General features: G+C 44.6%; 2 protein-coding genes across 2 annotated transcripts; one reads left to right on the forward strand and one right to left on the reverse strand.

Annotated features, from left to right (window-relative positions):
* Window positions 1–5,760: 5,760 nt before the first annotated feature.
* Window positions 5,761–26,936, reverse strand: LOC146578006 (CST complex subunit CTC1-like). Its single transcript, XM_085257084.1, has 25 exons — window positions 26,597–26,936; window positions 22,076–22,160; window positions 21,592–21,691; window positions 21,294–21,516; window positions 19,973–20,202; window positions 19,767–19,896; window positions 19,401–19,697; window positions 19,198–19,320; window positions 18,882–19,111; window positions 18,617–18,761; window positions 18,341–18,543; window positions 18,099–18,268; window positions 17,896–18,010; window positions 17,345–17,750; window positions 17,122–17,211; window positions 16,660–16,797; window positions 15,598–15,644; window positions 15,388–15,473; window positions 15,081–15,216; window positions 14,736–14,804; window positions 14,500–14,662; window positions 14,242–14,297; window positions 13,979–14,135; window positions 12,365–12,485; window positions 5,761–6,365 (listed from the first exon to the last, which is right to left on the reverse strand). Exons 1-25 carry the CDS (start codon window positions 26,780–26,782, stop codon window positions 6,214–6,216), a joined length of 3,858 nt encoding a protein of 1,285 aa, XP_085113210.1. The 5' UTR covers window positions 26,783–26,936; the 3' UTR covers window positions 5,761–6,213.
* On the forward strand, window positions 6,996–8,952 carry LOC146578007 (E3 ubiquitin-protein ligase TRIM21-like). Its single transcript, XM_085256536.1, has one exon. It carries the CDS (start codon window positions 7,011–7,013, stop codon window positions 8,688–8,690), a length of 1,680 nt encoding a protein of 559 aa, XP_085112662.1. The 5' UTR covers window positions 6,996–7,010; the 3' UTR covers window positions 8,691–8,952.
* Window positions 26,937–27,568: the final 632 nt, after the last annotated feature.

Genomic DNA, 27,568 nt, shown 5'->3' on the forward strand with positions numbered 1-27,568 from the left:
GGACTGATTTACTGTTTCTTATAGATTTTTTCTCACTGAAACTGGGAAAAAGTATTTAAAAATGCCATCTCATCAGGTTGTCTGGCAAAACTCATGTTTTTAGTGTAATAAAGTTTTTTCAAGCTGAAATCTGCTGTTCTATATTTGAGTCAGAAAACCATATCCAATAATGATTTCTTACATTAATTCAAGTATTTCTAAGATAGAGACTCAAGAGACATAAAAATAGAAAGTGTAAGGATGATCAGATGAGCAATGATCATGTCTCAACAGGTTTATTTTGTTCATAGCAGGAGTTGAGGAATCGCAGAACAATGATACATAGTTAATTGTAATAAAATATGGGTCCTTTATTTTATCGTTGCTGTACTTTTTTTGATGGAAACTCCTCATGTTTTGCAAAAACACTGTACATGATGGAGAGAAATTGACATAACTTTTGGATTCAGCACCCTAAAAAACATGAAATTTACCAAACATCTCCCATGCAGCTGATTTTTCACTTCTCTTTGTGAAACTGGACCATGTGATGTTACATGTGTGTCAATATGAGACCAGACTGGATACATCTGATGCTCCTCTGTCTGCTCCTACAGGACGTCTGACGAGTTCCACAGAAAGGAAAAAATAAAAACCCAAATTCCTCTGGTGGTAAAACATGGTGAAGAGGAGCTGGTGGATGAAGAGCAGACCCTCTGCTAGCTTTTTGAGGTTCACACAGTTTAAAGAAGCTTTGATCTTCCTCTGTCAACAGCTGTTACATAATTTCCTTCCAGATCAGAATCAGAAAAGGGTTTTATTGCCAAACATTGAGCAGATTTACAACATTAGGGAATTGCTGTGGTACTTAGTGCGAAACATACTGCAAGACAACACTTTAATCAAAAATTAGTGTCAGAGGTGTCTCTATTGTTGGGGCTGGTGGAGGTATGAAGGCTGCTTGATGGCTCATAAAAAGGGCAGTAAAAGTCGTTGACGGTGTTGGCCAAGAAGAAGTTGTCGGCAGAGTCGTTCTCTGAGATCTGCTGCTGCATCTTGTCAGAGTGCTGGTGTTTAGCAATGTCCACTTCTTTACTGAACCTGTACTTGGCCTCTCTGTCCCTGTCTCTTTTCCAGCCACAGCTGTTTGAGTTTAAGAGTAAACCAGGGTTTGTCACTGTTATAACTCACCCTGGTGCGTGATGGCACGATGCTGTCCTTGCAGAAGTGGATATAGGAGGTGACAGCGTCCATGAACTCATCCTCATCTGTAAACATGTGCCAAGGTCCTCCAGCAACTTGTTACTCCACAGCTTTTTAGTCCTCATGACAGGTTTGGAGAGCTTCAGCCTCTGTCTGTACGGAGCGATCAGGTGGATCATGACGTAGTCAAGGGATTAATAAAGTATTCTGATTCTGTTCAGTGTTCAGGTCTCTTCGCTCTCGCACTGCAGGCCTACTTGTTGCTTCTCGAGTATTTAAAGGTAGAACGGGACTATCTCAGTGCCATAAATCATTGATGGCATTGAGATAGTTTTTTAAATAATCTCTTCTTCTGTAATATAAGAACCTCTCCTGCTTTTAATGGTACTTTTCATTACTTCCTGGTGCATTCTCGTCCCAAACAGATGCTGACGAGCTGACACAGTCACATGGAAGAGGGAGAGAAATCTGACAAAACTAATGATTTCAGTGAACCTCATGTCTAACAATGACAAATGTATAAAATAAATAAAGATGAAAGTAACATGTGTCCTCTTTAGTTTTCTGTGTTACTAATACTCCACTGATCAGATGTCTGAAGCTTCTCCTCTGGCAGGACAGGAGTGAGGCCTGGTCCTGTGAGCCGCTGTGAGGATGTACTCGGGGAAAGGTCACCGGCCTCAGGCTCTTCACCTTTTTAAAGACAAAGCAGTCATTTAGATAGAAGATTGGACAGTGTTCACCTGCACAAAGAGAAATTAAATTAAATGTAATTACTGACCAACACTCACAGTGTTTTCTACAGCTGTGGCCAAACATTTAGAGAACAACAAGTGTTGCTCTTCACACACTTTTAGATCTTTTTGTCAGATGTTTTCTGAAGGATAGAAACTTCTATGTTTCTACAGCATGTGATTGATTATATTTGCTCAGCTCTGAGTTCTAATTGTAGCTGATGAGAAATGACTGAACCATCCTAGTGACAGCTCTGGATCTTAGACTGTAGGATCCACAGGAAGTTTATAAAGATGATGACCCCGAGCGTGTTTCTGCTGTGCTGATGGATCTCCACGGAGCGTCCTGACTCTGTGTCACATGTTAGCTTCATGTGGGTCAAAGGTCAAAGCTGCTGACTGTCAGGAAGCTTCAGAGAAGATCAGACAAAAACGAAACACAGAGCTGAAGATGAAGCAGATCTACATGTGACTGTTGATGGTTTCAGATGTGGATCTCTGTGCTGTCCACACACAGATGCACGCTAATAAATACAAATAGAACAAGATAAGATACAAATACTATGAATAAATGAGTGGAGACTAAATGTAAGTGTGAGGTAGATGTATGTGCAAAGGAGCTGTGAGCTTGATATGAAAGATGACCTGATGTGCAAACATTACTGTTAAAACAGGTCAGCTGTCCAAGAGTCTGACAGCAGTGGGAAGAAGGAGTTGTTGAGTCTGGATGTTCTGGATTTTGAACTTCTGAACCTTCGTTCTGAGGGTAGAAGTGTGAACAGCCGTGTTGGGGGGATGTGGGGTCTTTGAGGATGGAGGCAGCTCTCCTCTGGACTCTGCGATGGTGGATGCAGAGGGCAGCGGGGTCCTGATCATCTTCTCTGCAGGCGTTTGGTCCATAGCAGTAGTGCTGCCGTACCATGCAGTGATGCAGCTGGTCAGTGTGCTCTCCACAGTGCAGCTGTAGAAGCTGCTGAGGATCTTGGGAATGAGTTTGTGAGGGATGACTGTATTGAAGGCGGAGCTATAATCAACAAAAAGCACCCTGAGGTCTTTGTTTTCCAGGTGGGAGAGGGAGTAGTGAGGGGCAGCAGCGATGGCGTCTGACGTGGACCTATTGGGCCGGTAGGCAGACTGCAGGGGGTCCAGAGTGTCTGGGATGTTGCTCTGGATGTAGGCCAGCACCACTCTCTCAAAGCACTTTGCAATGATGGGAGTCAGTGCGACTGGTCTGCAGGCGTTTAGTGGCTGGGCTTTTCTTGGGGAGGGGCATGATGGTTGTGGTCTTGAAGCATGTGGGGATAGTGCTCTGTGTTGGAGTCAAATTGTTAAATGTTGTCATTGTGTTACTTAAGTTTGTAAGTCTTGGTTCAAGCAGCCTGATCAAAGACGTTCCTTTGTCTCTGACCACCTCTCCAGCCAGTTTGTTGGTGGGGAGGCTGCAGTGTTTTGTTATAGGCACATCTATGTGAGGGCTCTGTTTGCTGCTTAGTAAGCTTCCTGCTTTATCATCCTTTGTGGGCAGGAGGTCACACAAACGCACCCCAAACACACACACACACATAGGGCCTTATGTTTGTTGACCATAGGGGGTTTTACAATGGGTGGTGCTTGTGTGTACTGTAACTGTGTTCAGTAAAAGGTCGTCTGTGGGTGGATTCAGTGCTTTCCTGACACACCGAGCGGTCCTCCCTTGCTAGCAAGTAAAAGCTGTTCGTCTTGTTTCCGTTAACAGGAACAAGTTTGTAAACCAGCGGGGCCTGTGGAAGCACAGACACAACACTCTGGCTGAGGAAAGGTTGAAGATGGAGGTGAGAACGTGGACTAACTCTGAATGCAGAGCTGGCTTGGAGCTGTGGAGACTTACTGAGGAGTAAAGTGGACATGAAGGAGTCACAGAGGGAGGAGGAGGTGAACAGTGATGTTTGTTAGACATGATCAGACTGAAGAGGGAACATAAGAAGAGTTTCATGCTGGATTTGAACAGGACAGGAAGATAAGCTCCGCCCAGCAGCTGAGTCCTCTCTGCTCACACTGGTGTTGGACTGCAACATCAGGGAGTCTGCTTCCACATCTGGTTTCCACAGCTGGAGGAAGCTGTCCCACGAGCACGCCTACGCCCCTCTGTCATTACTGAAGTAGTGATGGTGTTTAATCAGTGTGAGACTGTTTCACTGGTCCAAGCAGAGATTTACATAAATGAGCTTTTATGAGTTCTTATATTATCTGATCAGGCCGTTTGCTCCTGTTAAAGAGAAATGTGCATCGAACGTTGTGGGTATTCATGAGTCTAACAGTTTAAACCTGTGTGTGACGTTGTGTCCTTGAACGGCCCTGACAGACGGCTGTAGTCCATAATATTAATGTTTCCTGCTGACTGAAATAAGCAGCTGAGCTCTGTGAGGGCAGAGCTGCTGCTAACAGGTGAGTCTGTTACCTGGACTGGACTGAGTGAGCTGCTGTGTCACAGCTTTATCAGTGACACACTCAGCATGTGTGTGTGTGATATGTCATAGTGCTTGAAACACACATGAAAATATATTAAAGGTTGAATCTTTTTTCTTTTGGTTTGTGGAACAAAAATCGCGAGCGTAAAAAAAAAGCTGTAGTGCCTTTCACTGTGCAATACTTTTGTTAATATCCAACGGTGCAAAAGACTCACAATACTTGAAATGTGCAATTCCCTTGTATTCTTATTTACTCTATGATCCCTTCTGTATACTCTGTATTTATACATGTGTATATTATTATATATGTATGTATATATTTCAGCTCACATTCTGTGACTTCTGTCGGTGCTGTGCTATTAGAACCCACCCGAGGGACTAATAAAGTTTTATCTAATCTAAAAACTTGGTGTAGAAGTGCAACAAACATAAGCCGGCTCATCTGATGCTGTGACGCTTGAAAAGGATTTGCGCACCTACATCATTATTTACGGTTTAAATTGTGCTGCCTTCAGGTGCACCTGGTAAATTCAGGAATCTCTACTCCAAACCACAGCAGTTAGTCAGTTAGTTAGTCACACAGTCAGTTAGCTTTGTATAAACACGTGTTAGAAATGTTCTTCAATCAGCTCTTTTTACTCTCATTTCACAGCCAGTACTTTTTACTTTTACTTCAGTAAAGAAGTTGAAACAGTACTTGGAGTATTTTTAACAGTAGTACTTCTACTTCAGTACACACTGTGTGTACTTTTACCACCTGTGTCTGAGACCTCCTTCAGGGTCCAGCTGAAGCTCTCAGTCTGCTGTGGAAAAAGGAAATCCAGGTAGTTTCTCCTGATCACCTGAGGCTGTCATTACTGTGTGAACCCACACACCACTCCTCACTCCTCCCACCCGCTGCACACAGTCACTGAGTACAGACCGGCTGATTCCTGTAAAGGGAGAGGCAGTAAGAGGCGGAGCAACAGCTGAAAAACAAGAAGCCCAACGTCATTTTGCAGAAGTGAAAGTGTGAGAGAGCAGCAGCAGAGCTGCAGTCGAGTCCTGTTTGTCTCTAAAAGAAGATTCACTGGAGTCCATCAGGTTCCTCTCAGCAACAGTGGTGAGTGCAGCTGATCACACTTCCTGCTTCTACACAAATCTTCACTCTGTTCACTTCATCAGGACTCATCACAGTCACACTGGATCCATAGAAATCTGCTCATGTAACCACAGATCCACTGTAGGAGCATCGAGCTGCTGCTTCAGTCTCACTGTGGCTCTGCTCAGGACTGTGGACTCAGGCTGTGCTCTGGACTTCAGACTGACTCCACACTGCCTGGTTATTTATCACTTCCTGTTCCTCTTAGATTGATTCTGGATCTGATTGATCATAAGGATTACAGACGTGAAAACACCTATTTATTCTTTGTTGATATAAAGCCTTTGATACTGTAAACCAGCAGATTTTGGTCAGTACTTCAAAAAGTCATTCACACATTTTACAAAGATTATCTGACTTAGTGTATCCTGTAAGAGTCACAGATGATCCTCAATCATTCAGAAAACAGTCGATGCTGCACTTTATAACTTTGTGTGGAAACATGAATCTCATTATTTAGACAGATGTGTTTGAATCATCCTGATAATCAGGCTTTAAACATGTCAGAGTTCCACACATCAGCTGTGATATTCAAGCTGACCTGGATCAAACATGTCATCAGACACAAACATAGATGATGCTGTTTAATCCCAAAGCTTATTTAAACAAACTGGAGGACAGAATTCCTCCTTAAATGGGATTTTGATCAAATCCACTGATCTCGTTTTCACACACAGGCTTTATCATGGTGGCTTCTTCTCTACTAACATCAATCTTTGATTTGGACAAACAAATATGTGAAACACAAAAATAAATCAATGTTTTCTGAGGATCCAGAATAACATGAATGATGTATCCCAGCGAGTGACTGGGAAAGTTCATCTTCTTCCACATCCTGAGTTTGTGAGGATGTTCCAGTATCTGTGAGAGAAAACAGGACAGTTTTTACTGACGCACAAATGGACCAAATATACAGACACCTCTGAATAAACATGTTCTCATCAATGCCATTAAAATACTGGATCAACAGTTAATAACACATTTCTGAGGTTTGTGATTCATCGTCCTCCTCACTGTCAGCTCTACTGGAACAGTCACTGTTTAATATTAATGGCTCGTTGATCTGGACGTACAATAAGAAGTATTCAGTCACCAACAAGGTCGAAGTTTACTTCACAGTGATTGATGGAAAATATCCAACAAACTGATTTATTCAAGTATACAAATGATCTGGATGAATCTTGGACCTTCTGTAAAACAGAGAAACAATTTCACATCTTTGTAACGACTGTATTTATCTTCATCCCCAAACGTTGATCCTGTCCATCTGGACGCTGCACTGTACAGCAGACACTACGATGTTAGGTTTGTGTTTGGATGAACCAGTTTGTGTCTGAGTGTGTTGCTGGGTCTCCACCAGTTACTCTGAGAACTGAAGAAGCTTCTCTGATGAAACGTCTTCAAGAAACTCAAAGAAGTCCAGACGCTTTTCTCTCCAAGCTCCTCAGACTACTGACGCTTGTTTCTCTCTTTGTAAAATGAAATTTAAAGTGAATTTTGAATCAAATGTTTCTCTTCTTTCTCCCTCAGAGTGCAGACATGTCTGCTGCCAGCAATCTGCGATCTGAAGATCAGTTTCTGTGCTCCATCTGTCTGGATGTGTTCACTGATCCAGTCACTACACCATGTGGACACAACTTCTGCAAAACCTGCATCAGTCAGCACTGGGACATGAATCAGAGCTGTCAGTGTCCCATGTGTAAAGAGACTTTCTACACTCGACCTCAGCTGAGGGTCAACACCTTCATCTCTGAGATGGTTGCTCAGTTCAGACGTGAAGCTCAGCAGAAAGCCAGCAGCAGCAGCTCAGAGCAACAAGCTGCCAAACCAGGAGAAGTTCCCTGTGACGTCTGCACTGGAACCAGACTGAAGGCCCTGAAGTCCTGCCTGGTGTGTCAGACCTCCTACTGTCAGACTCACCTGGAGCCTCATCTGACACTGAAAGGTCTGAAAAGACATCAGCTGATTGATGCTGTGGAGAACCTGGAAGGCAGGATGTGCACGAAGCACGATAAACTCCTGGAGCTGTTCTGTAAGACCGACCAGACATGTGTCTGCATGCTCTGCCCTGTTTTAGACCACAAGAACCACGAGTTTGTTCCTCTGAGAGAAGAATATGAAGGAAAGAAGGCAGAGCTGGAGAAGACAGAGGCTGAGATTCAGCAGATGATCCAGAAGAGACGACTGAAGATTCAGGAGATCACAGAGTCGGTGAAGATGAGTAAAGATGCTGCAGACAGACAGAAAGCAGAAGGTGTTCAGGTCCTCACGGCTCTGATGGAGTCTGTTGAGAGACGCCTGAAGGAGCTCATGAAGGAGATCGAAGACAAACAGGAAGCTACAGAGAAACAGGCTGAAGGTCTCATCAAAGATCTGGAACAGGAAATCTCTGAGCTGATGGAGAGAAGCTCTGAGGTGGAGCAGCTCTCACGCTCTGAAGACCACCTCCACCTCCTCCAAAGCTTCTCCTCCCTGAAAGCTCCACCCAGCAAGGACTGGACAGAGGTCAGAGTTCATCCACCATCATATGAGGGGACTGTGGGGAGAGCTGTGGCTCAGCTGGAGGAGACAGTCTGGAAACCCATGAAGAAGAAGCTGTTAGAGGCTGAGCTGCAGAGGGTGCAGCAGCATGAGGTGGATGTGACTCTGGATCCTGATACAGCTCATCCTAATCTCATCCTGTCTGATGATGGAAAACAAGTGTATGATACTGATGTGGAGAAGAAACTTCCAGACAACCCAGAGAGATTTTCTGACTGTGTTAATGTTTTAGGAGAGCAGAGTTTCTCTTCAGGCAGATTTTACTTTGAGGTTCAGGTTAAAGGAAAGACTAAATGGACTTTAGGAGTGGCCACAGAGTCGATCAACAGGAAGGGAGAAATCACACTGAGACCTCAGGATGGTTTCTGGACTGTGAGGCTGAGAAATGGAAATGAGTACAAAGCTCTTGCTGGTCCTTCAGTCCCCCTCTGTCTCCATCCTGGTCCTGAGAAGGTGGGGGTGTTTGTGGATTATGAGGAGGGTCTGGTCTCCTTTTATGATGTAGGTGCTGCAGCTCTGATCTACTCCTTTACTGGCTGCTCCTTCACTCACAAACTCCACCCATACTTCAGTCCCTGTAACAATGATGGAGGTAAAAACTCTGCACCTCTGATCATCTGTCCTGTCAATCAAACTGATCAATGACTGATTTTATTGGATGAATGATTGATTTTTCTTGAAGGGAACAAATGAACATATTGAGTGTAAATCCTCTACAGTCTCCATGTTTCTATAGAATCTGATCATCAGGACTCTGATTCACACTTTGATTCTCATGGAGTTTGATTTGAACAGAAGAAAAGTTGAATCAGGAAATGTTCCCACTGATGGAGACTCGAGCTGAAGAGCAAATATCAGAGAACAAATGTCCAAAAGCTTCATTTCCAATAAAGTTTGTTCAATGCTTTGAGTGAATCCAGACTCATGTGTGGCTGTTATACGGAGCATCAGAGTCCAGCTGAGTTATGTTGGATACAAACTGCTTATTTTGGCTCTGTGAGGAGTTTTGTTCACTGAAAACTGATGAGACGGATAATATTCAAAGAACTCTGTAGAGATTCATGCATCCATGTTCTCCACCTGCAGGTGTGGAGGAGAAAGGTGGAGCACAGACTGCTGCATCCTTCCAGTCACATCATTTTGATGATTATATTTGCATGTTGTGATGATTTGGGTTAAAGACAAACAGAGTTGAACGGCTGCAGTCACAGCATGAAGACGATGCTGAAGCTGAGCTGTCAGTGAACATGTTTCACTGTGATTTGATTTGAAGAATAGAAAGTGTGTGTGGCTGCTGACAGCTGCAGTCTCTGCTAGTCTGCATAACACACACACAACTTTCCCCCTGAGGCAACGATGCAGCAACAACACAACAGCTGCAGACACACACACGATTGTGCGCTCCCTTTCAGTCTGAACTCTCAAACACACAAACAAACTCTATCAATGTCGTACTGTTAAAGAACTCCTCCTTCTTCAGTAACAATGATTTGAGGTCTCTACCAGTGTCTCTTGTTTTGACCTTTGACCTCTTTATTCCTTATAACCAAATAAACCCTTTTATCTGATATTTTCACCTTATTGATTGATTATATATATCTATTATATTTTCTCACCTTATTTTGACCTTTGACCTATGTCCTTGTTAGCCTTGATCTTCCTTCATCAAACGTGAAATTTCTTTCACCTTTGAACTTAAAGCTTAAATCAAACCTTTGTTAAAAAGCTTCTTACCAACTTGTAATTCCAACTCTCTGCATTAAACACGTATCTTATCATATAAACACTGGATCACTGAGAGAACTTTAGGCAGAACCAAATGAAGCAGCTGACCTCGTCAAACTCACAGCGACAGTAACTGACAGTGAATTATTTTAATCTTCTTCATTGTATTTGTTAGAAACATTTATTTTCCTTTAATTGGACTTTGGTTAAGTTCAATCCGATGTATTAACCGACCTTTGAGGTGAAGTGCAGCTGCGAAGAACGCTACGGCAGGCAATGAGGTGCGTTTAATGTCGCTCTGTTAATTTGAGCGTCCATAAATTGAATGTCTTATTTTTTCTTACTTTATTATTGCTAATTTATTGGAGAATTTGGCCATTTAATTAAGATAGATTTTATGTTGTTGGTGGTAAAGATCTGGATGGATGTTTTATTCTGTGTTTCTATTTTTCAGTTTTACTTTTCAAGACTTGGTGAATTGCCTTTTTCTACTTTTTGTTTAGTTTTGTTAAAATTAGCAGCAGTGAGAAGTGTTGTTGTCGGTCTTGAATATATTTGATGTAGCCCATACTGTTAAGGTAAGTGTCATGTTTTTAGTTGTTAGTCTGATGAAGAATCTTTTATTTTTCTCCAAAAGTTGATTGTGTTTATCTGGACATAGTGTTTTTCAGGTCCAGCTGAATGCAGGTTTCCCCAGTCTTATACGTTGTGACAGCCACTATGGTGCGGTGTCCCTTTAAGACACCCAAGTCGAGGGTTGATGGTGTCATCAGTTTGTGCCGCTGCTCTCTCTCTGGGATTATGAGGACACGTGCCTGCACGCTTCTGCTTAACGAGGGACGGATTTACGTTTTCTTCTTGTTTTGTTTGCAACGCTTGGGTTGTATGAACGCTGGGCGTTATGTTGTTGAGCCGCAGCCGTTCAGCCGGGCTTTTATATGGTTGTTGAAGAAGGCGTATTAAAGAACCACCGTGGATTACCGATACCAGCGTGGGTGTGTGTTCTTCCGACTAGCCTGCTAGGTGTTTTGCCGCCTCCTCTCAACCACGCAACACAACCCAACGTTCCAACGTGTCAGGAGCATCAGCACAGCTGAAATGCATTTTTTCTAAGCACCGCGTCTCTGTGGCTTTTAAACCCCAAAACACGCTACAACAAAAATGGGTCCACCCCAAGGATGGGGTCCCCCGGTGTAGTTTCCACTGTGAGAGACTGTGGGCTTCCTCAGAGTGAGGCTGAGAGCGGCAGGCCCAGGTGGAGTCTGACCCGTGGCCCTTCAGATAAAGCTGAAAAAGGCCAATATATGATATTAAATATAAAATATAATTAAAAAACAACATCAGAATGAACAACGAGCTGCTGTTAAGAACTCCCGACGTCCGTCCAAGGCCCGATTGGTTTCTGTTTCCATGACAACAACAACCGTATGTGGAAAAGACCAAAAACTGAAGCGGTGAAAAAGTTTTGTTGCAGATTAACTATTAACTTTATGTTATTCATTGTCAGCTCGTGCCATCATTAAAGCATGTTAGAACACACATGTAGGATTTCACAAATCATCGCTCCTACATTTAATCGTCTCCATAACAACTGTGTGTACGTGTTCGCTTTGAAAACATCACATTCTTTATGTTGGTTGGTTTAGACGAGTGATCTCCAGGATGAATGAGGGCAGAGGCCCGTTTCATGGAGACTGTTTAAGTGTAAACCTGGATTAAAAGCCACATTTGAACACCTTCATCAGAGGCTGTGACCATGTTGAAGGACTGATGCTGACGTGCTCTGACACTCATTAGCATAGAAAACAAAGTGGTGAAAGCACAGAGCCCTGAGGAGCTCCACTGGACGGTCTGTTCACAGAACATTTAATTATTTCACTTTTATTTACATGTAAAACAGCCTCAGAGAGAACAGCGGTTTCAGAGCTGCCAGCTTTATTGGAAAGATGAACTGAAATCCTAAAATAGTCCAATTCATGACAAACTGACACGGTGAAATGTTGCAGGATTCAAATGTGTCGATGGATGAACTCTTTCAGTATAAGATGCAATAATACAAAACACATGAAGGTGAGGAGGAATTCATTTAAAGTAAGTGTGATTTAAAGAGGACTGATTCTTTCCTGGTCAGGCTGAAGCTTTCACCGTCTGACCTCTGTAAACAAACCGAAACACGTTCAGTGTTTAGTTTTACCAATTAGGTTTCATGAATCACCATCTGAGAACGTCTCCGATGTGGGCGCCACTCACAGGGATCACTTCCTGTAGAAGGGTCACATGACCTGTTAAACCCAGAGAGCTTCGTGTGACCTCTGACCCTGATCACCAGCGTCAGGGTCAGTGAAGGTGAGATACCGTGTGACAGGAGGAGGAACTATAAAGTTTTATTTGTATGAACACGTAGAACAGATGAAGTCAGAACGAAGCAGGTGGAGCTCAGTCAGGGTGGAGGTGCAGACAGGTGAGCTGAAGGGGAGGAGCCAGTCTGGTCAGGAACTCTCTGCCTCCTCGAGTGAACCTCCTCACCTCTGAAACACACACACACACTCTGAAGGTTGCAGTCAGGGTGGTGAGGGTGGTGAGGGTGGGGTTACCTTCTGGTCTCTGGTTGGTGTGTTTCCTGCAGGTGAGGCTGAGCGGCCGAATCATGACATCGCTGCTGCACAGACACAACAGGAAGTGGAGGAGGAAGTCGTCAGCGTCCCCGTCACACACCTGAGACAGACACAGAGGTTATGTCTCTGCAGACTCACGGCTCGGCCCTGTGGAAACGTCCTGCAGGACGCCTGTTTCTCTCTGTGGTGGCCCCCCCACAGCGTCCCCACCGTGCTTCACTGTGTGGACGCTGTTCTTTGGGTTGTAGCTGCATCTTCTTCTCGTTTCACCTCCTCTGACCACAGGACGTTTCAGTCTGCAGGGTCTTTTAACACAGCTCCACCTGTGGGTGGAGGGGCCCTGTGGGTTCTCCTGGTGTGACCCGAGTCCTAAATGCCTCTCGCTGTCCTGCCCCTCCCCTGTGGTCTCCACCCTCCATGTGGGAGGTGTGGCATTCACAGTCAGCCCTGATTACCCTCAGAACTACACCACCTGCTGCTTCATCAGGTCGAGTGGGTGGAGTCAGGGGCACGACCTGAGTCTCGCTGAAACACAGGGCTGTAAGGCCCCTCCCTCCTGTTCACGTGAGCCCAGCGTGGGTCCGTCACACCTACAGACTTTTAAAGGTGGAAGTGGCCTTTAAAAGTGGCTGAGTGAGCCCTCATCTGGGACTCTCCTCAGCTCTTGCTGGGACAGTGGTGCGGCTGCCCCTCTGTTGGTCTTCTATGGTCTCTTGTGTTCTGGGGGCCTCTGGATGTCTGGAGTTTTGATCTCCTCCATACCTGCTTCATACCCTGGAGGACGGGGCTGTGGCCCCCCCACACTCCCTAGCAGATCGTTACATGGAGAAACCTTTGGAATACAAGCGCGCTGATCCACACAGGTGTTCACTGCTCGTAGACTTAAATTACACCTTTCTTGGCTACTACTTCAAAGCACATCTGTCCTGCGTGCTGCACAACAACATTGAATATTTAGTATTTACTGCTGTTTACACTTAGCTAGATTAATGCGATGGTGTTGTGTTTAGTATGTTGCTTTGTTTTTTTTTGTTTTTTTGCTTGTTTTCTATTCTTCTCTCAACAGGTGATCCAGGAGATTTTTATTTTTTTTCTCCCCCCCTTTCCCACTGTCCCTCTCCCCTTCTGTTTTTCCTTTCCTTCCTCTTTCTTTCTCCCTTTCCTATCCCTCACTCATGTCTGTCCCATCTGTAACATCTGAAAATAAAATATAATAAATAATAAAAACAAAGATCGACCAAATGGACCAATACGGCAATGCCACGAAGATCCATTTGGTAAAGTAAATCCATTGGGTATCCTTGTTGGTCTTCAGACAACAATTCTGACGGCTAAAGAACCAAATGGGACAGGCAGAAAAAAATAAAAAAAATAAAAAAAATAAAAATAAAGGTGGAAGTGGCCACGCCCCCAAACCAGTTCAGCAGTAAGGTGTGAGCAGACGGAGCTGTTACCAGGATGCAAACAGGATGTGTCCTTTCAAAGTTAAAGCCTCATCTTAAATTTTAAAGATAAAATAAAGTTTAAAGACGACGATGAGCACGTGACTCACCTGTGACAGGTAAACATATACACCTGACAGGTGCTACTGACCTGGCTCTGCCCACGAGGGAAGACTCTGATGTGACCTCTGACCCTGAGAGCTCTCTGAAGCCCCTCCCACTGAGCATCAGCCAATCCCAGCAGAGCAGGAACCAGAGCAGCTGAGAACCAGACGTGAGCCTCACCTGTCCCGTCATCGATCACCAGCCTGATGGAAGAGCAGAGCCACATGGTTTGATCATGTGACTGTCACCTGACTCATCCAGGTGATTAACACGTATCAGCAGGTGAGCTCAACAGGAAGCTGCTCTTACTTTGCTTTGGACTGAAACACTGACGAGGTCGAGTGACACTGAGAGCTGCTGCAGCCCTGAGAGAGAGAGAGCAACAGGTAAACACACACACCTGAAATCGTGAGCAGTTTCCTCCAAAACGACACTTTACTTACTGCACCAACACTAACACGCCACCAACACGCTAACAACACATGAAGCACTCTGAGTACTTTCACTGCACCCGAGAAACTGACACTAAACACATCCTGTACACACTGTGTGTATTTTATGCAGTACCTGTGTGTACACGCTGCCACACAGCGAGCAGCTCCACTGCAGTTGCAGGAACAGGAAACACACCACGTGACCTTTGACCTGTCCCACAGCGCACCTCTGCTTGCTGCTCAGAGCCCACTCACCCAGGTGCATGATGGGAGCAGGAGGAGGAGGCTGGGCCGAGCTGATAGAAACCAAACAAACAAATAAACAACAGCACGACAAACACGTGAACCAGACTTTACCTGTAAACTTACCTGGTGTCTCCCAGGGAGACCACAGTTATGGAGCTGACAGGTAAGTACGTGCAGTACACACTTCCTGTCCTGAAACACACACACAGGTAAACCGCACAGGTACGTAACCATGGGCGTGACTTTGTATTGAACATTGGGGGGTCAAGATCTCTGTCTAAATAAATAAATCTGGGTACATTTCCAGATGATCAAACAACTATTTTGCTGGTAACACCTGAAACCAGTAAAGAAAACCAGCAGCCTATTGATGCAAGATGATCCAGAACTTTATTGGGGCTGACATTGTTGGAAATGAGTCCAAATAAAGAGTCCAAACTTTTATAAGCCTGTCTATGTGTGTCTCACCTGGACAGCCTCCTCTGGAAACCAGACAACAGCAGAGTGTTACCCGGCAACAGGCCAGGTGGGTAGGGGGTGTGGCTTAGGTCCAGGTACACCTGCAGACTCCTCCCAGCTTGGTCACAAAGAGTGAGACGCACACCTGCACACACACATTCAGCTAACAGTCAGACCTGAGACTCATACCTGAAGCACTGATGCCTGCAGTTCCTCTAGTGTCCAGCAGAGGCAGCAGTGAGTCGCCCCCATAGACTCCCATGTTACAACTTCACAGCAGAAAAGCCTGATACACAAACCACCTGTGTGTTTGTACCTGAGTGTGTGTGTCCAGAGTGGGCGGTCCTGTTGTTCACACTGATCCTTTCAGACACCACACCCTGAAAACACACCAGCTCTGAGCTGAAACACACACACACACACACACACACACACACACACACACCAGTAAGAGTTTAAAGCAGGCTGCAGCTGCAGTTCCTCGGATGGCCACAGGGGGCGACTCAGTGAGGGACGAGCAGTTTACCTGCAGTCTAAGACCTCTGAGACGGACAAGACTGTGGGTGGGACGGCCTGAAAACACAGACATTAAAAATATGACGTCATTCAGGGGTAAAACCGCAAAGGATTGTGGGAACGAGTGGCAAGCGGTACTAGCGCACGCAGGCTTTCACACGAAAACAGTCACACAGTAATAAAAAGAAACACAAAAATGGCAAGAAGCTGCTGTATTATTAACTGTGTTGTATTATTAAGTCTTCTGTTGGAGTTATTACGTAATTTATCACAACATGATTGATGATGTAGGTTACAAATAAGTCTTATATTGATTTGAATTGAATTCGTTGCTATGCTGCTTTGTTCACTGTGGCTTTGCGGGCTAATGTTTGTTGTGTTTTGTAGGAAAACCAGAAACAAAATGCAGGAATGTGATCCAGACTGGCCCCTCTATCAGCCTGGGTCATACCGAGTTTAAAGCTGCTACCACAGCCAGATCTGATTGGTTAAGAGAGAGAGCGATATCGAAACAGCCACGAAACGTCCGCATATATGTGCCCAAGGGTTGTACTGAAGCAAGCAAGTGATGAATAACTGTTTTCCAGTTTGTTGTTAGCAAAGTTTTTTTCTTTGCATTGTTGATTTGTTTTTCAGGAAGCAGCTAATAAAGCTGATGGATTTTTACAATGTTGCCTCTTTCTTGTAAGATTCTATAATAGAATGAAACAATGATGCCAGTTATAAATAAAGACAATAAATTGAATGAATTACGAAACACTCATTTTATTTATATTAGATCTGAAAATGTTGTGTAACACTACAACCTGAAACAACAAACAGATTGTGTTGGCCTGTACAGGAGATAAAATATTTAACAACAGCTAAATAAACGGTAAATGGCCTGTATTTGTATTCTTTACTTAGTCCCGAAGGACCCCAAAGTGCTGGAAATACTAGCGCTTAATGCAGGGTTTTGATTTTGTTGCCACTTGTACCCACAATGCAATGCGTGAAAGTCACATGGTCTGTCAATCTCTAAAAAAAAAGTTTAAGGGTCCTGGAGGAAGATGGGGAGCAAACCGAGTGTTACCTGTCTGCAGGTGGGCAGCAGCAGTGGGCGTGTCAGAGTGTGGAATCTCCAACCACGTCTGACTTGTAGGGTCGACTCAGCGTGGAGATCCACCCCACTGCGCTCAGAAACTCCACAGCCAATCAGAACACTGGGATCCTGATTGACAGACACATGGGCCAATCAGCTGCAAGGATTCAGGTCAGATCAACTCCCCACAAACAGGAATGGTGGGAGTCATCTGCATAGCAGTAAAAATGTAAGCTGTGTTTTGATGATGCTGCCTAAGGGAAGCATGTATAATGTAAACAGAACTGGTCCAAGCATTGAACCCTGTGGAACTCCATAATTAACCTCAGTGTGTGAACAACTACAGTTAAAGCTGAAAAACGTGTTCATGTGTACTAATATCAGAGAGCAGAGACCGATGAGGCCAACCTCTGGCCACGCCCCTTAGTGACATCATCAAAGCTGGGTTGATACCTGAGTGTTAGCGGCGATGAGTCTGTAGAAACATCCAGGCTGGAGGACAGGAAACCACCGCGTACACACACCTGAGAACGCCAGCACCACCTGCACGCACGCACACACACACACACACACACACACACACACACACACACACACACACACACACACACACACACACACACGTAACTGTGTATCCAGGTGAGCTCAGGTAAACACACACAGGTGCGTCTCTCACCTTTCTCTCCTGCTTTTGTTCACTTTCTTTCTCTGTCATTGGCTCATTCTTTGGGTCCCGCCTCCAGCTGACCACTGGACCAATCACAGCAGCTTTCACTGAGAAGCACAGTCTCAGCCCTGCCTCCTGATCCTCTGCCTCCGCCCCTGTATTCCTCCAGGACACACCCTCCTTCTGCTCCACCCTGATCACCATGGAGACACAGGGCCAGGGGTTGCCGGAGTTGGCTTCTTCTTCTTCTCTTCTCCTCCTCTTACTCCCAGCAGTCTCTTCTTCTTCTTCTACTGTCTGCTTCCTGGCAGTGACATCCCCTCCTGGCTCCTCCCCCTTGTGTCTCAGGTGTGTCTCCATGGCAACAGATGGACTCAGGATGTGCAGGTGGTCCAGAGAGAACTGCAGGTAAACCCTGTGAATTGAACCCAGCTTTATTTAACTCATAATGTTTACAACCAGGAAGGAAGCTCACACCCTGAACCAATCAGACGCCCTCTTACATCACAGAGAGTGGACCAATGAGCAGTCAGCATGCTGCAGGTTGTGTGTGTGTGTACCTGCAGTGTTTGTGTGTGATGAACCTGTCCTGGTCCAGGTGTTGGTAGGAGGGGAAATCTGATTGGAGGAATCTCTCTGTCACCATGGTGAACTGCACCACACCCACCAGACAACCTGCAGCACACACACACACACACACACACACACATTAAAGAATAAAGCTGTGTGTCACTGTGTGTGTGTCTGTGTGCGTGCATTGTACCGATCCAGGCGCTGTTAAAGACCGCCCTCTGCGCTCCCTCCTCCTCCTCGCTGCTCTCCGTCAGCACGCAGGCTGCAGCTCCCGCGGCGTCTCTGAGCTGCATCGAGTGTTTGAGCTCAGACGTCTGTGACGGCAGCTCCAGCACGCCGACCAGCAGCAGGGGGCGCTGCCTGACACACAAACCGGCAAAAACCATTGGTACGTAATCACATGACTTCATGTGGGAGCTGCTGTCACCTTACCTGACAGCGTCTCCACCCCGAGGCTCGGAGGACAGAGTCCTGCAAGACCAGGACAGGAACCCGTTGATCTGGGCGGAGGTCAGGTTGGAGCCATCAGGGGGCAGCAGAGAGCTCAGAGGGGCCGAAGACCAGCAGCCAGTCTGCAGGGACTCCAGGAGCTCCGACACACCGAGGTACTGCCGGACCGCCGAGGACACGCTGTACTGCAGGGACACAGAGCACACTGAGCATGCTCCACACTCACCTGTAAGGAAGACAGGTGAGAGTGGGACCTACCTGCGTCACAGGACAGGTGTGAGGCTCGTCCAGCATCTCAGCGTAGATGTCTCTGCGTCCTCGTCCTCCAGCTCTGCTCAGAGTCTCCATCAGCCTCCAGGACAGCAAGCACACACACTGCTGCCTCCACACACCTTGGACCAGACTGAGGACCAAGACCAGAACCAGGACCAGGAAACAAGCCAGAGCCAGCGGAGGACAGGAGGACAAAGGTTAGGCTCTGCTGTCTCTGACTGTGGACAGGTGGTGGTGGGTGGAGCCTCACCTGTGTGCCAGCTGCGAGCTTAGGTGACAGGTCCACAGGTAATCGGACACATCTGTGTTTCTCTGCAGCAGTAACCGTGGTAACGCCCCATCTCCCGGGCAGCGGTTGTCGGGTGGCGAGCCTCCCGCCCTGCTGAAGGCCGTCACCCTCAGGCTGGAGCGCAGGCAGGTGCAAAGCATGCTGGGAGGGAAGTCCGGGCAGGGCCGGTACAGGAAGTGGGCGTGATGCAACTGCAGGGGGAGGAACCATCAAACTTTATTAGTCGTGGCTGCCACGAACACAAACGGGCATGATGATGTCACATCATGTGACTCACCTCCACTCTGTCTCCCGCCCTCAGCCTCCTCTTCGCCGCCGGCTGATAGGCCACGCACAGACCCACCTTCCCATCCAGCACGTAGAGCCCCGCCCCCTCACTCACAACCTCAGTCACCGTGCCCTATCACAGCAGAGGAGGCTTAGTAATCAGCACACAGGTACAAACCTGTGGTAGCCAATCAGAGCTCACAGCACTCTCACCTGGTAGCTGATGACTTTGGATTGCTTTATCCTCACAGCTGATTGGTCCAGCTCCACCTCCTCATGCTCCGCCTCCTCACAGTCGTCCTCAGCAGGCTGTGACAGCAGGGACTCAGAGTGTGTGTGTTCCTGTGTGTGTTCCTGTGTGTGCGTGTAGTCGGCGTGCAGCTCGGAGCGCTTCGTCACACACAGGATGTTGTTTCCTCTCCAGCCTCGTAGCGCACACACACGTAGAGCTGTCACACACACGCTCTGCCCGACACACACACGCTGGATCCAGCTGAGCCGGCTGCTGTCCTGCACACACACACACACACTGAGCTTCATCGTCCCTCCTCACCATCATCATCCTCAGAGAGCTGGTACCTGTACGAGCACGGGCAGCGAGCGCGACTCATCCGTCAGCGTGAAGCAAAAGAAGGTCGTTCCTGCCACGGCCAGCAGAGGGCAGACTGAGCCCACCTCTCCGAACACGCTCAGCCGCTGACCTTTGACCCTGGAGCACACACACACACATCTGTCACACACACTGCTCAGAAACTCCGCTGCAGTTCAGAGGTCATGTGACCCACCTGTGCCTCAGCAGCCTGCCGGCCTCTCCGACTCCCACCGCTCCGCTTAGCTCCACCCTTCCAGGAGCAGCAGCCAATCCCTGCTCAGCACCAGGACACAACAGGACAGGGGAGCCAATCAGCTCCAAGAAGCCTGCGGCCTCTTCCTGGCCCGATGCATTGTGGGGGATGTAGTTCCAGTGAGGGAGGAAAACGGGACGATCGAGCCACAGGGGCGAGAGAGACAGGCACTGGATGAGAGAGAGAGACGCGGGTGAGAGAGAGGCGGAGTGTGTCCTGGGTGGATGCTGGAAGCCTGTACTGATGATGACAGCTTCATCAGCTCTGATCTGCAGTGATGCCGTTTGTTTTATAGCTGCAGTAGATCAGATTAGATTAGATTAGATTAGATTAGATTAGATTGGATCAGATTAGATCAAATTAAATTAGATTAGATTAGATCAGATCAGATTAGATTAGATTGGATCAGATTAGATCAAATTAAATTAGATTAGATTAGATCAGATTAGATTAGATTAGATCTGATCTAATCTAATCTAATCTAATCTAATCTGATCTGATTAGATGAAACTTTATTGATCCCTCGGCTGCGTTCCTCCAGGAAATTCGGTTTCCAACAGCCCAGCACCGACAGAAGTTACAGAAGGTGAGCAGAAATATACACATATACAAATACAGAGTATAGAAAAGGGAAGAATAGAATAAATAGCAATAAGAACACAAGGGAATTGCACATTTCAAGTACTGTGAGTCATTAATCCGTGCGGTGATGCTAGGACCACACTGAGCCTGCTGCAGCTGTCTGACTGTAATCTGTCAGGTTACTGCAGGTGATGCTATCTGTATACTTTATGTGAGGAGGAGGCTCCACATCTTTATAAAGCTCTGCTGTCATCACGTCTGTGCCAGCACAGTTACTCACTTGCTGACAGACTCTGTCTTTACATCCTTACTTATCGATCAGCTAAGTGAATCCATATAAACACAGCTCACATTTAACAAGTCCTGATGTTTCTGAGTTACAGAAATGAAAGTCAGCTGTTGAGCTTGTTTGCTTGTTTCATGCTGATGTAAACATCAGCAGAGAAGCGTGTGATGACCAGACTCTATCAGCACTTGTGTCCCTGCACAGAGAATGAGCTGAATTAAAGAGGAATTCGATTTCATTCACGTTGCACATGAACACCTGCAGTTTGTTGTGACCTCGTTACCATCAGTTCTGACCAGATCCGGTTTAGTGACGCTGCTGTGAAGAAGCTCCTGAGAACTAACCAGCTGATGGACGATGGGTTAAGGTTAGGCTCCTCCCCCTCTGACTCACCTCACACATGACGCTGCCGCTGGCGTCCGTCAGCCTGTACTCTCCGTCAGGGCCTTCTCTCAGACAGCCAATCAGCAGCAGGTTGACCCTCGGCAGCGCCCTCTGACCCGGCACGGCGAGCTCCGCCTCCCTGGCCCAGGCTCTCTGCCGATTGGTGCTCCAGGACAGGTTGCTGACGCAGGCCAGGTGCTGCTGGGAGACGAGCTGGGAGACGGACAGCAGCCTGCGGACAGACGGGAGGACAGCGGTAAGGCCAGGTCACGTGACCTGCTACAGCGATGATGTCAGCGGGCGTTACCTGTAGCTGACAGGTAAGCTGTGGGCCACACACATCTGCTGCTGGATCGCCTGCACCGCACACATGCTCAGGTCAAAGAGGCTGAGGTCACCGTGGTTACCTGGGAAAACAAAGTTTAAAGGGTAAACACAAACATAAACAACTGAAGCCCCGCCCACTGAGAACACCTGAAGTGGACACCAGAGCTGGTGTGTCAACAGGTGGGACCACCTGAGGAAGCAGCTGCTCTTCATCCTCAGACTCTTAGTCCTCCCTGTTCCTCACTGACAGTCGGTCACCTTCATGGCTCTGACCTTTGAACCACACTCACATCTACACACTGGACTGCTCTGATGACACCTGTGAGGGCAGGTGAGCCCTGCTTTCACTGTTTAAATAATGGTTTAAATAGTATTTGGTTTCATAAAAGACATGGACATCGTCATTAAGGATTTAAAGTACAGCTGATTTATCAGCCAGCTGTTTCAAACAAACAGGAACTCACCTGTCTGCGAGGGGGCGGAGCTACACACCACAGGACTCAGGTGTTCAGAGATGGAGGTGAAGATGTTCTTTAACCACAGGGACTCCTAAAGAAACAAAGCAGCAGGTCGGAGGTCACAATAATAAATGTAGAACAGGCTCACATCCTTATATTCTCTTTTCTGTGTGGATTTCTGCTATAGAATTAGCTCGAAACAGCGATCGGCTGCTGCTCTTAATTGCCAGGACAGGCCGGGTTTCGGCAACCCTCAAGGGTGCTTCGCAACCAGCGGGCCTTAACGCCGTTAAGATGCCGCCTAAGAGGAGCAACGTTAATGAGGAGGAACTGGAGGACATAAAGAAATCCCTAAACTTTATGTCTGAAGAAATAACAACAATTTCAAAACAACAAAATCTGATACTCAATTTAATGGATGATATTAAAGAACTAAGAAGGCAGAGCGAGGAAAAGGACAAGAAGATTGCTATGCTGGAAGGACGGGTGTCAGATCTGGAACAATATTCAAGAGTAAATGATGTGATAGTGACAGGACTGGAAACCAAGCATCAGACATACGCACGGGTAGCAGCAGCAGAGAGAGGGGAGCCACCCGAGCAAGAGCTACGCTCTTTGGAAGAGCAGGTAATGGCCTTCTTTAAAAGCAAAGGTATCAAAATGGACAGTAAAAATATTGAGGGATGCCATCCTCTTCCTGCCATTATCATTCATTTTGTTAATAGAAAACAGAAAAAAGAACTGCTCAAGCAAGGAAGAAAGCTAAAAGGTACAAATGTTTATTTAAATGAACACCTAATCAAGAAAAATGCAGACATTGCAAGACAAGCAAGAATATTAAGAAAACAGAAGAAAATACAGTCAACTTGGACGTCAGACTGTAAAATATTCATTAAGTTAAATGGAACACCAGAGCAGGCTAAGGTTCTAGTCATCAAAGAGATGACTGAACTAGAAAAATATAACTGATAAATGCAAAGCAGTGCTAAATATGATGTGACCGTCCAAGTGCACAACCAACGCAGATGTCTGACAATTTTCTACTAACAACTCATATAGATATTGAAAATAAGACATTGATGTATGACAGCAACATAGATCCTGATTGTAATTTCTTTAACAATAAGACAAATGAATGCAATTATTATACAAATGAGCAACTTAAAAAGGAATTCAAGGTAGAACAGGGTATAACAATGGTTCACTTTAATAGTCGAAGCTTATATGCAAACTTTCAATCCATCAAAGACTACATAACAGTTTGAACAGCCATTCAATGTGATAGCCATATCGGAGACCTGGATAACTCCTGGAAAAGAAGAAGACTTTAAAATAAATGGATATGAATTCCTTCATGTAGACAGGATCAACAAGAAAGGAGGTGGGGTGGCACTTTACATTGATAAAAACCTAAAGTACAAAAGAATGGGAAGAATGACGACTGTTATTGATGGAGTGATGGAATGTTTATCAGTGGAAATAAGTATAGAAAAAAGGAAAAACCTAATTGTCAGTTGTATATATAGAACACCAGGATCTAAGATTGAGATATTTAAGGATAATATGGAGGACTTATTTACAAATATAAATCAGAAAAGAATGTTTATTTGTGGGGACTTTAATATTGACTTATTGAATCCAAATCATAATAAGAGTACAGAAGAATTTATTGATTCCATGTACAGCATCGGTTTATTTCCACTGATAACAAGACCGACCAGAATAACATCTCATTGTGCAACTCTATTAGATAATATATTTACAAATATAATAGAAGGAAAGATAAAAAGTGGGCTGTTAATCAATGATATAAGTGACCATTTACCAGTCTTTGCATCTTATAAATGCCATTATAAAGTGAACAACGATGGACATAAGATTATTTACAAAAGAATAAGAACAGAGAAGACCTTAAATTGTCTTAGAAAGTAACTTTTAAAGCAAGATTGGAATATTGTGTATGAACAAACAGAAGTTAATAAAGCTTACGAAGGATTTTTAAGAACATTTAACACATTACTTGATAAAAACTGCCCAGTAATTGAAATCAATAGGAAACACAACTATGCAGGAAGACCATGGATGACAAAAGGACTACAAAATGCCAGCAAAAAAAAGAATACCCTATATCGAGAATTCATAAAAAAGAGAACAATAGAAACTGAAATGAAGTATAAAACTTACAAAAATAAATTAACTAATATAATGAGATCCTGTAAAAGAGTATTACATTAAAAGGTTAGAACACAATAAAGATAACACAAGAGATATATGGAATGTATTAAACAGAATAATCAAAAATGAATCAAGGAATAATGATTACCCTGGGTACTTTATAGAAGGGACAAGAAGTATTAATAACATGGAAGAGATAGTAAATGGCTTTAATGAATTCTTCGTAAACATAGGGCCAAAACTGGCAGAAGAAATAAAGGTTGATGGAATAGAAAGGGACACTGGTGAAAATATTGAAAGGAATAGTAGCTCAATGTTTTTAAGAGCAGTGGAAGAGAAAGAGATTTATGACATAGTTAGAGGACTTAAGAACAAAACCAGTACAGACTGGAATGATATTGATATGGTAACGGTAAAGACAGTTATTGATGGTATCGTAAAACCATTAAAATATATATTCAACTTGTCGTTTCAAAAAGGAGTTTTTCCACAAAAAATGAAAGTTGCTAAAGTTATTCCCATTTACAAAACCGGTGAAAGACATCATTTTACAAACTATAGACCAGTGTCAATACTCTCCCAGTTCTCTAAGATACTGGAAAAACTCTTCATAAAAAGATTTGACAGTTTTGTGGAAAAATATGAATTAATGACAGATAGTCAGTATGGGTTCAGAAACAACAGATCAACAGCTTTGGCACTGATAGATTTAATGGAAAAGATAACGGAATGTATGGATAATAAGAGGTATGCGCTCGGAGTTTTCTTAGATCTAAAGAAGGCGTTTGATACTGTTAATCATGAAATTCTATTAAAAAAACTGGAAAAGTACGGGTTTAGGGGAGTGGTTTTGGAATGGTTAAAAAGCTATGTAGGGAATAGGCAACAATATGTACAAATAAATGAATATAAATCTAATTTGATGGATATAGCTTGTGGAGTACCTCAAGGTTCAGTACTGGGTCCAAAAATGTTTATTATGTACTTAAATGATATCTGCAGAGTATCGGAGATTTTAAAGTTTGTAATATTTGCAGATGACACAAATATACTGTGTGCAGGAGAGGAGTTGCCACAGGTTTTGGAGATGATCACACAGGAATTAACGATATTAAAGAAGTGGTTTGATATAAATAAATTATCATTGAATCTCGATAAAACCAAATTTATGTTGTTTGGAAACCTAAAGAAAAACATCGAAGTAGAAATATGTGTTGACAATGTATATTTAGAAAGAGTCAATGAAATAAAATTTCTTGGGGTGATCATTGACCACGAGCTCTGTTGGAAGCCACACATTACTTATGTTCGGGGGAAATTGGCACGGGGCATTGCCGTCCTGGGGAAAGCAAAGCATATGTTGGATCAGAAAGCACTGCACATTTTATACTGTGCTTTACTACTGCCATATATGAGCTACTGTGTAGAGGTCTGGGGAAACACATACAAAAGTAACACACAAACAATAACTATAATACAGAAAAGGGCCATTAGATTAATAAATAATGTAGGGTACAGGGACCATACAAATGCACTCTTTGTCAAAATGCAAGCTATTAAATTCCAAGACTTGGTGAAGCTTAAAACAGCGCAAATAATGTATAAAGTCAGAAATAAATTGCTTCCCAAAGAAATCTGTAAATTGTTCATAGAAAGAGAAGGTGGGTATAACTTAAGAGGGAAATGGAATTTAAAAATACAAAGTGCTAGAACAACTTTAAGAACTATGTCAATTGCAGGAGTTAAATTATGGAACAGTCTAACAGAAGAAATGAAAGACAGTCAAAACATAAAACAGTTTAAAGTAAAATATAAAAACCTAATTTTAAATAAGAATGAAGAAAACGGGGTTAACCCAGGACGGTAATGTAGCTGGTAATGGTGTTGTGGTTCTTTTTTTTTTTGTTTTGTTTTGGTTTGTTGTTTTTCCATAACTTGTGTATCTGCAAATATACACATTCTGTATTTTTCATATGAAAGAAACTATACTGTGGTGGGGCTTGCTAATTTCTTGTTTTTGATTTATGTATGTTATGTTTTGTTTTACTTCATATGTTTCATATGTTGTTTGTTTAATTTAAGACAAAAAAAAATTAAATGGATGAGAGGTAAAACTTGAAGGGGTAGGGACAAATAAGTAAATACTTCAGCCTACTCCTTTTCAAACAAATACTGGAATGATATTTTGTAATGATTGTGAAGGCACATGTTTGAAATGTTTGAAATAAAAATGAACTGAACTGAACTCTGCCTACGTCATGACGCAGACAGTCTACGTACGCAGGGCTGTGCGTGTACGTAGACTGTTATTTATCGCTCAGTTCGGGCAAACAGGGTCAGACTGGGACTCACCGCCTCGGTGCTGGGCTTGACCCGGTCCAGGAGCTCCTGCAGGGGGTCCATGTCTTCGCTCCGGGTGCCGGTTTCTCCCCCTGCTGACAAACTCCCGCTCACGGCTTTCAAACAGCTTCCGGTCCTCCTCCTGTTGATGTCCTCCCTCTGACCGTCGCCCCCGTGTTCCCGCCTCTTACCGTTCATAAAGCCGCCATGATGCCCTACCGTCCTACTTTGTTTACTTTTGTTCTGTATTTTAAACAAATCATCAAACTTATTAAACTGACTAGTCTCTGCTCACGCAGGATCTCTACCGCGCATGTGCGGAACAACTTTTCCCTACCCTGCATTTCACAATAAAAGCCCTTCACGTTCACATACACTCAGTGGTCTCCTACCTCCTTTCCTAACCACTTTTCCTTGATAGAAACGTTCTGAGGTGGAGGAAATGTGTTTAGGAGATGTGATAAGAACTCAGGAAAGGAAACAGCTGTGTTTGAACTACAAGTCGATCACGTGACTCCAGCCCAGCGTGTTCTCAGCCTGATTAGTGCAGGTGAAGAACATGCTTTTATTATGAAGGGATCAGACTTCCTGCTGAGGCTCAGGGTTATGTGACTGACAGCACCTTTTGCAGCTCACCTGACGCCACAAGGTGTTTCCTTTTCAGGAGGATGACACCGTGCGAACCTCGGGAATCTCAAACAAAAACACATTTCTGTCAAGTGGAAACTTTAAAATAAAATAAAATTATATCAAACTGAAGGTTTGTCGCTGTTTTTTGTTCACTTTTTATCCAGGCTGCAGGTGTCTCAGTGGAAAAATAGAGCGTGGCTGAGCGCACCTGTGCAGACCAGTGATACAGTTTAAGATCAGAGAATTGTAACCCCCTCTTTGATATGGCAGGTACAACAAGCCAAGTCTTCATCTAGGACCTTTGTTATTCCAAATTAACCAATTAAAGATATCGTTTAACTTCTGAAAGGATTC

The sequence above is a fragment of the Mchenga conophoros genome, linkage group LG3 (assembly GCF_057382185.1).
Source record: "Mchenga conophoros isolate Kocher_MC1m ecotype Shallow Benthic linkage group LG3, M_conophoros_male_GT1.1, whole genome shotgun sequence".
Classification (NCBI taxonomy): Eukaryota; Metazoa; Chordata; class Actinopteri; order Cichliformes; family Cichlidae; genus Mchenga; species Mchenga conophoros.

What these genes read in the sequence shown, in the direction of transcription:
- LOC146578007 (XM_085256536.1), top strand. Translation starts at nt 7,011, where the DNA reads ATGTTTCTCTTCTTTCTCCCTCAGAGTGCAGACATGTCTGCTGCCAGC.
- LOC146578006 (XM_085257084.1), bottom strand. Translation starts at nt 26,782, where the DNA reads ATGAACGGTAAGAGGCGGGAACACGGGGGCGACGGTCAGAGGGAGGAC. An exon ending in CTCCGCCCCCTCGCAGACAG is followed by an intron (nt 21,692 to 22,075) that starts GTGAGTTCCTGT and finishes TTGTTTTCCCAG; the next exon opens with GTAACCACGGTGACCTCAGC. An exon ending in ACACCTGTCCTGTGACGCAG is followed by an intron (nt 18,544 to 18,616) that starts GTAGGTCCCACT and finishes GTGTCCCTGCAG; the next exon opens with TACAGCGTGTCCTCGGCGGT.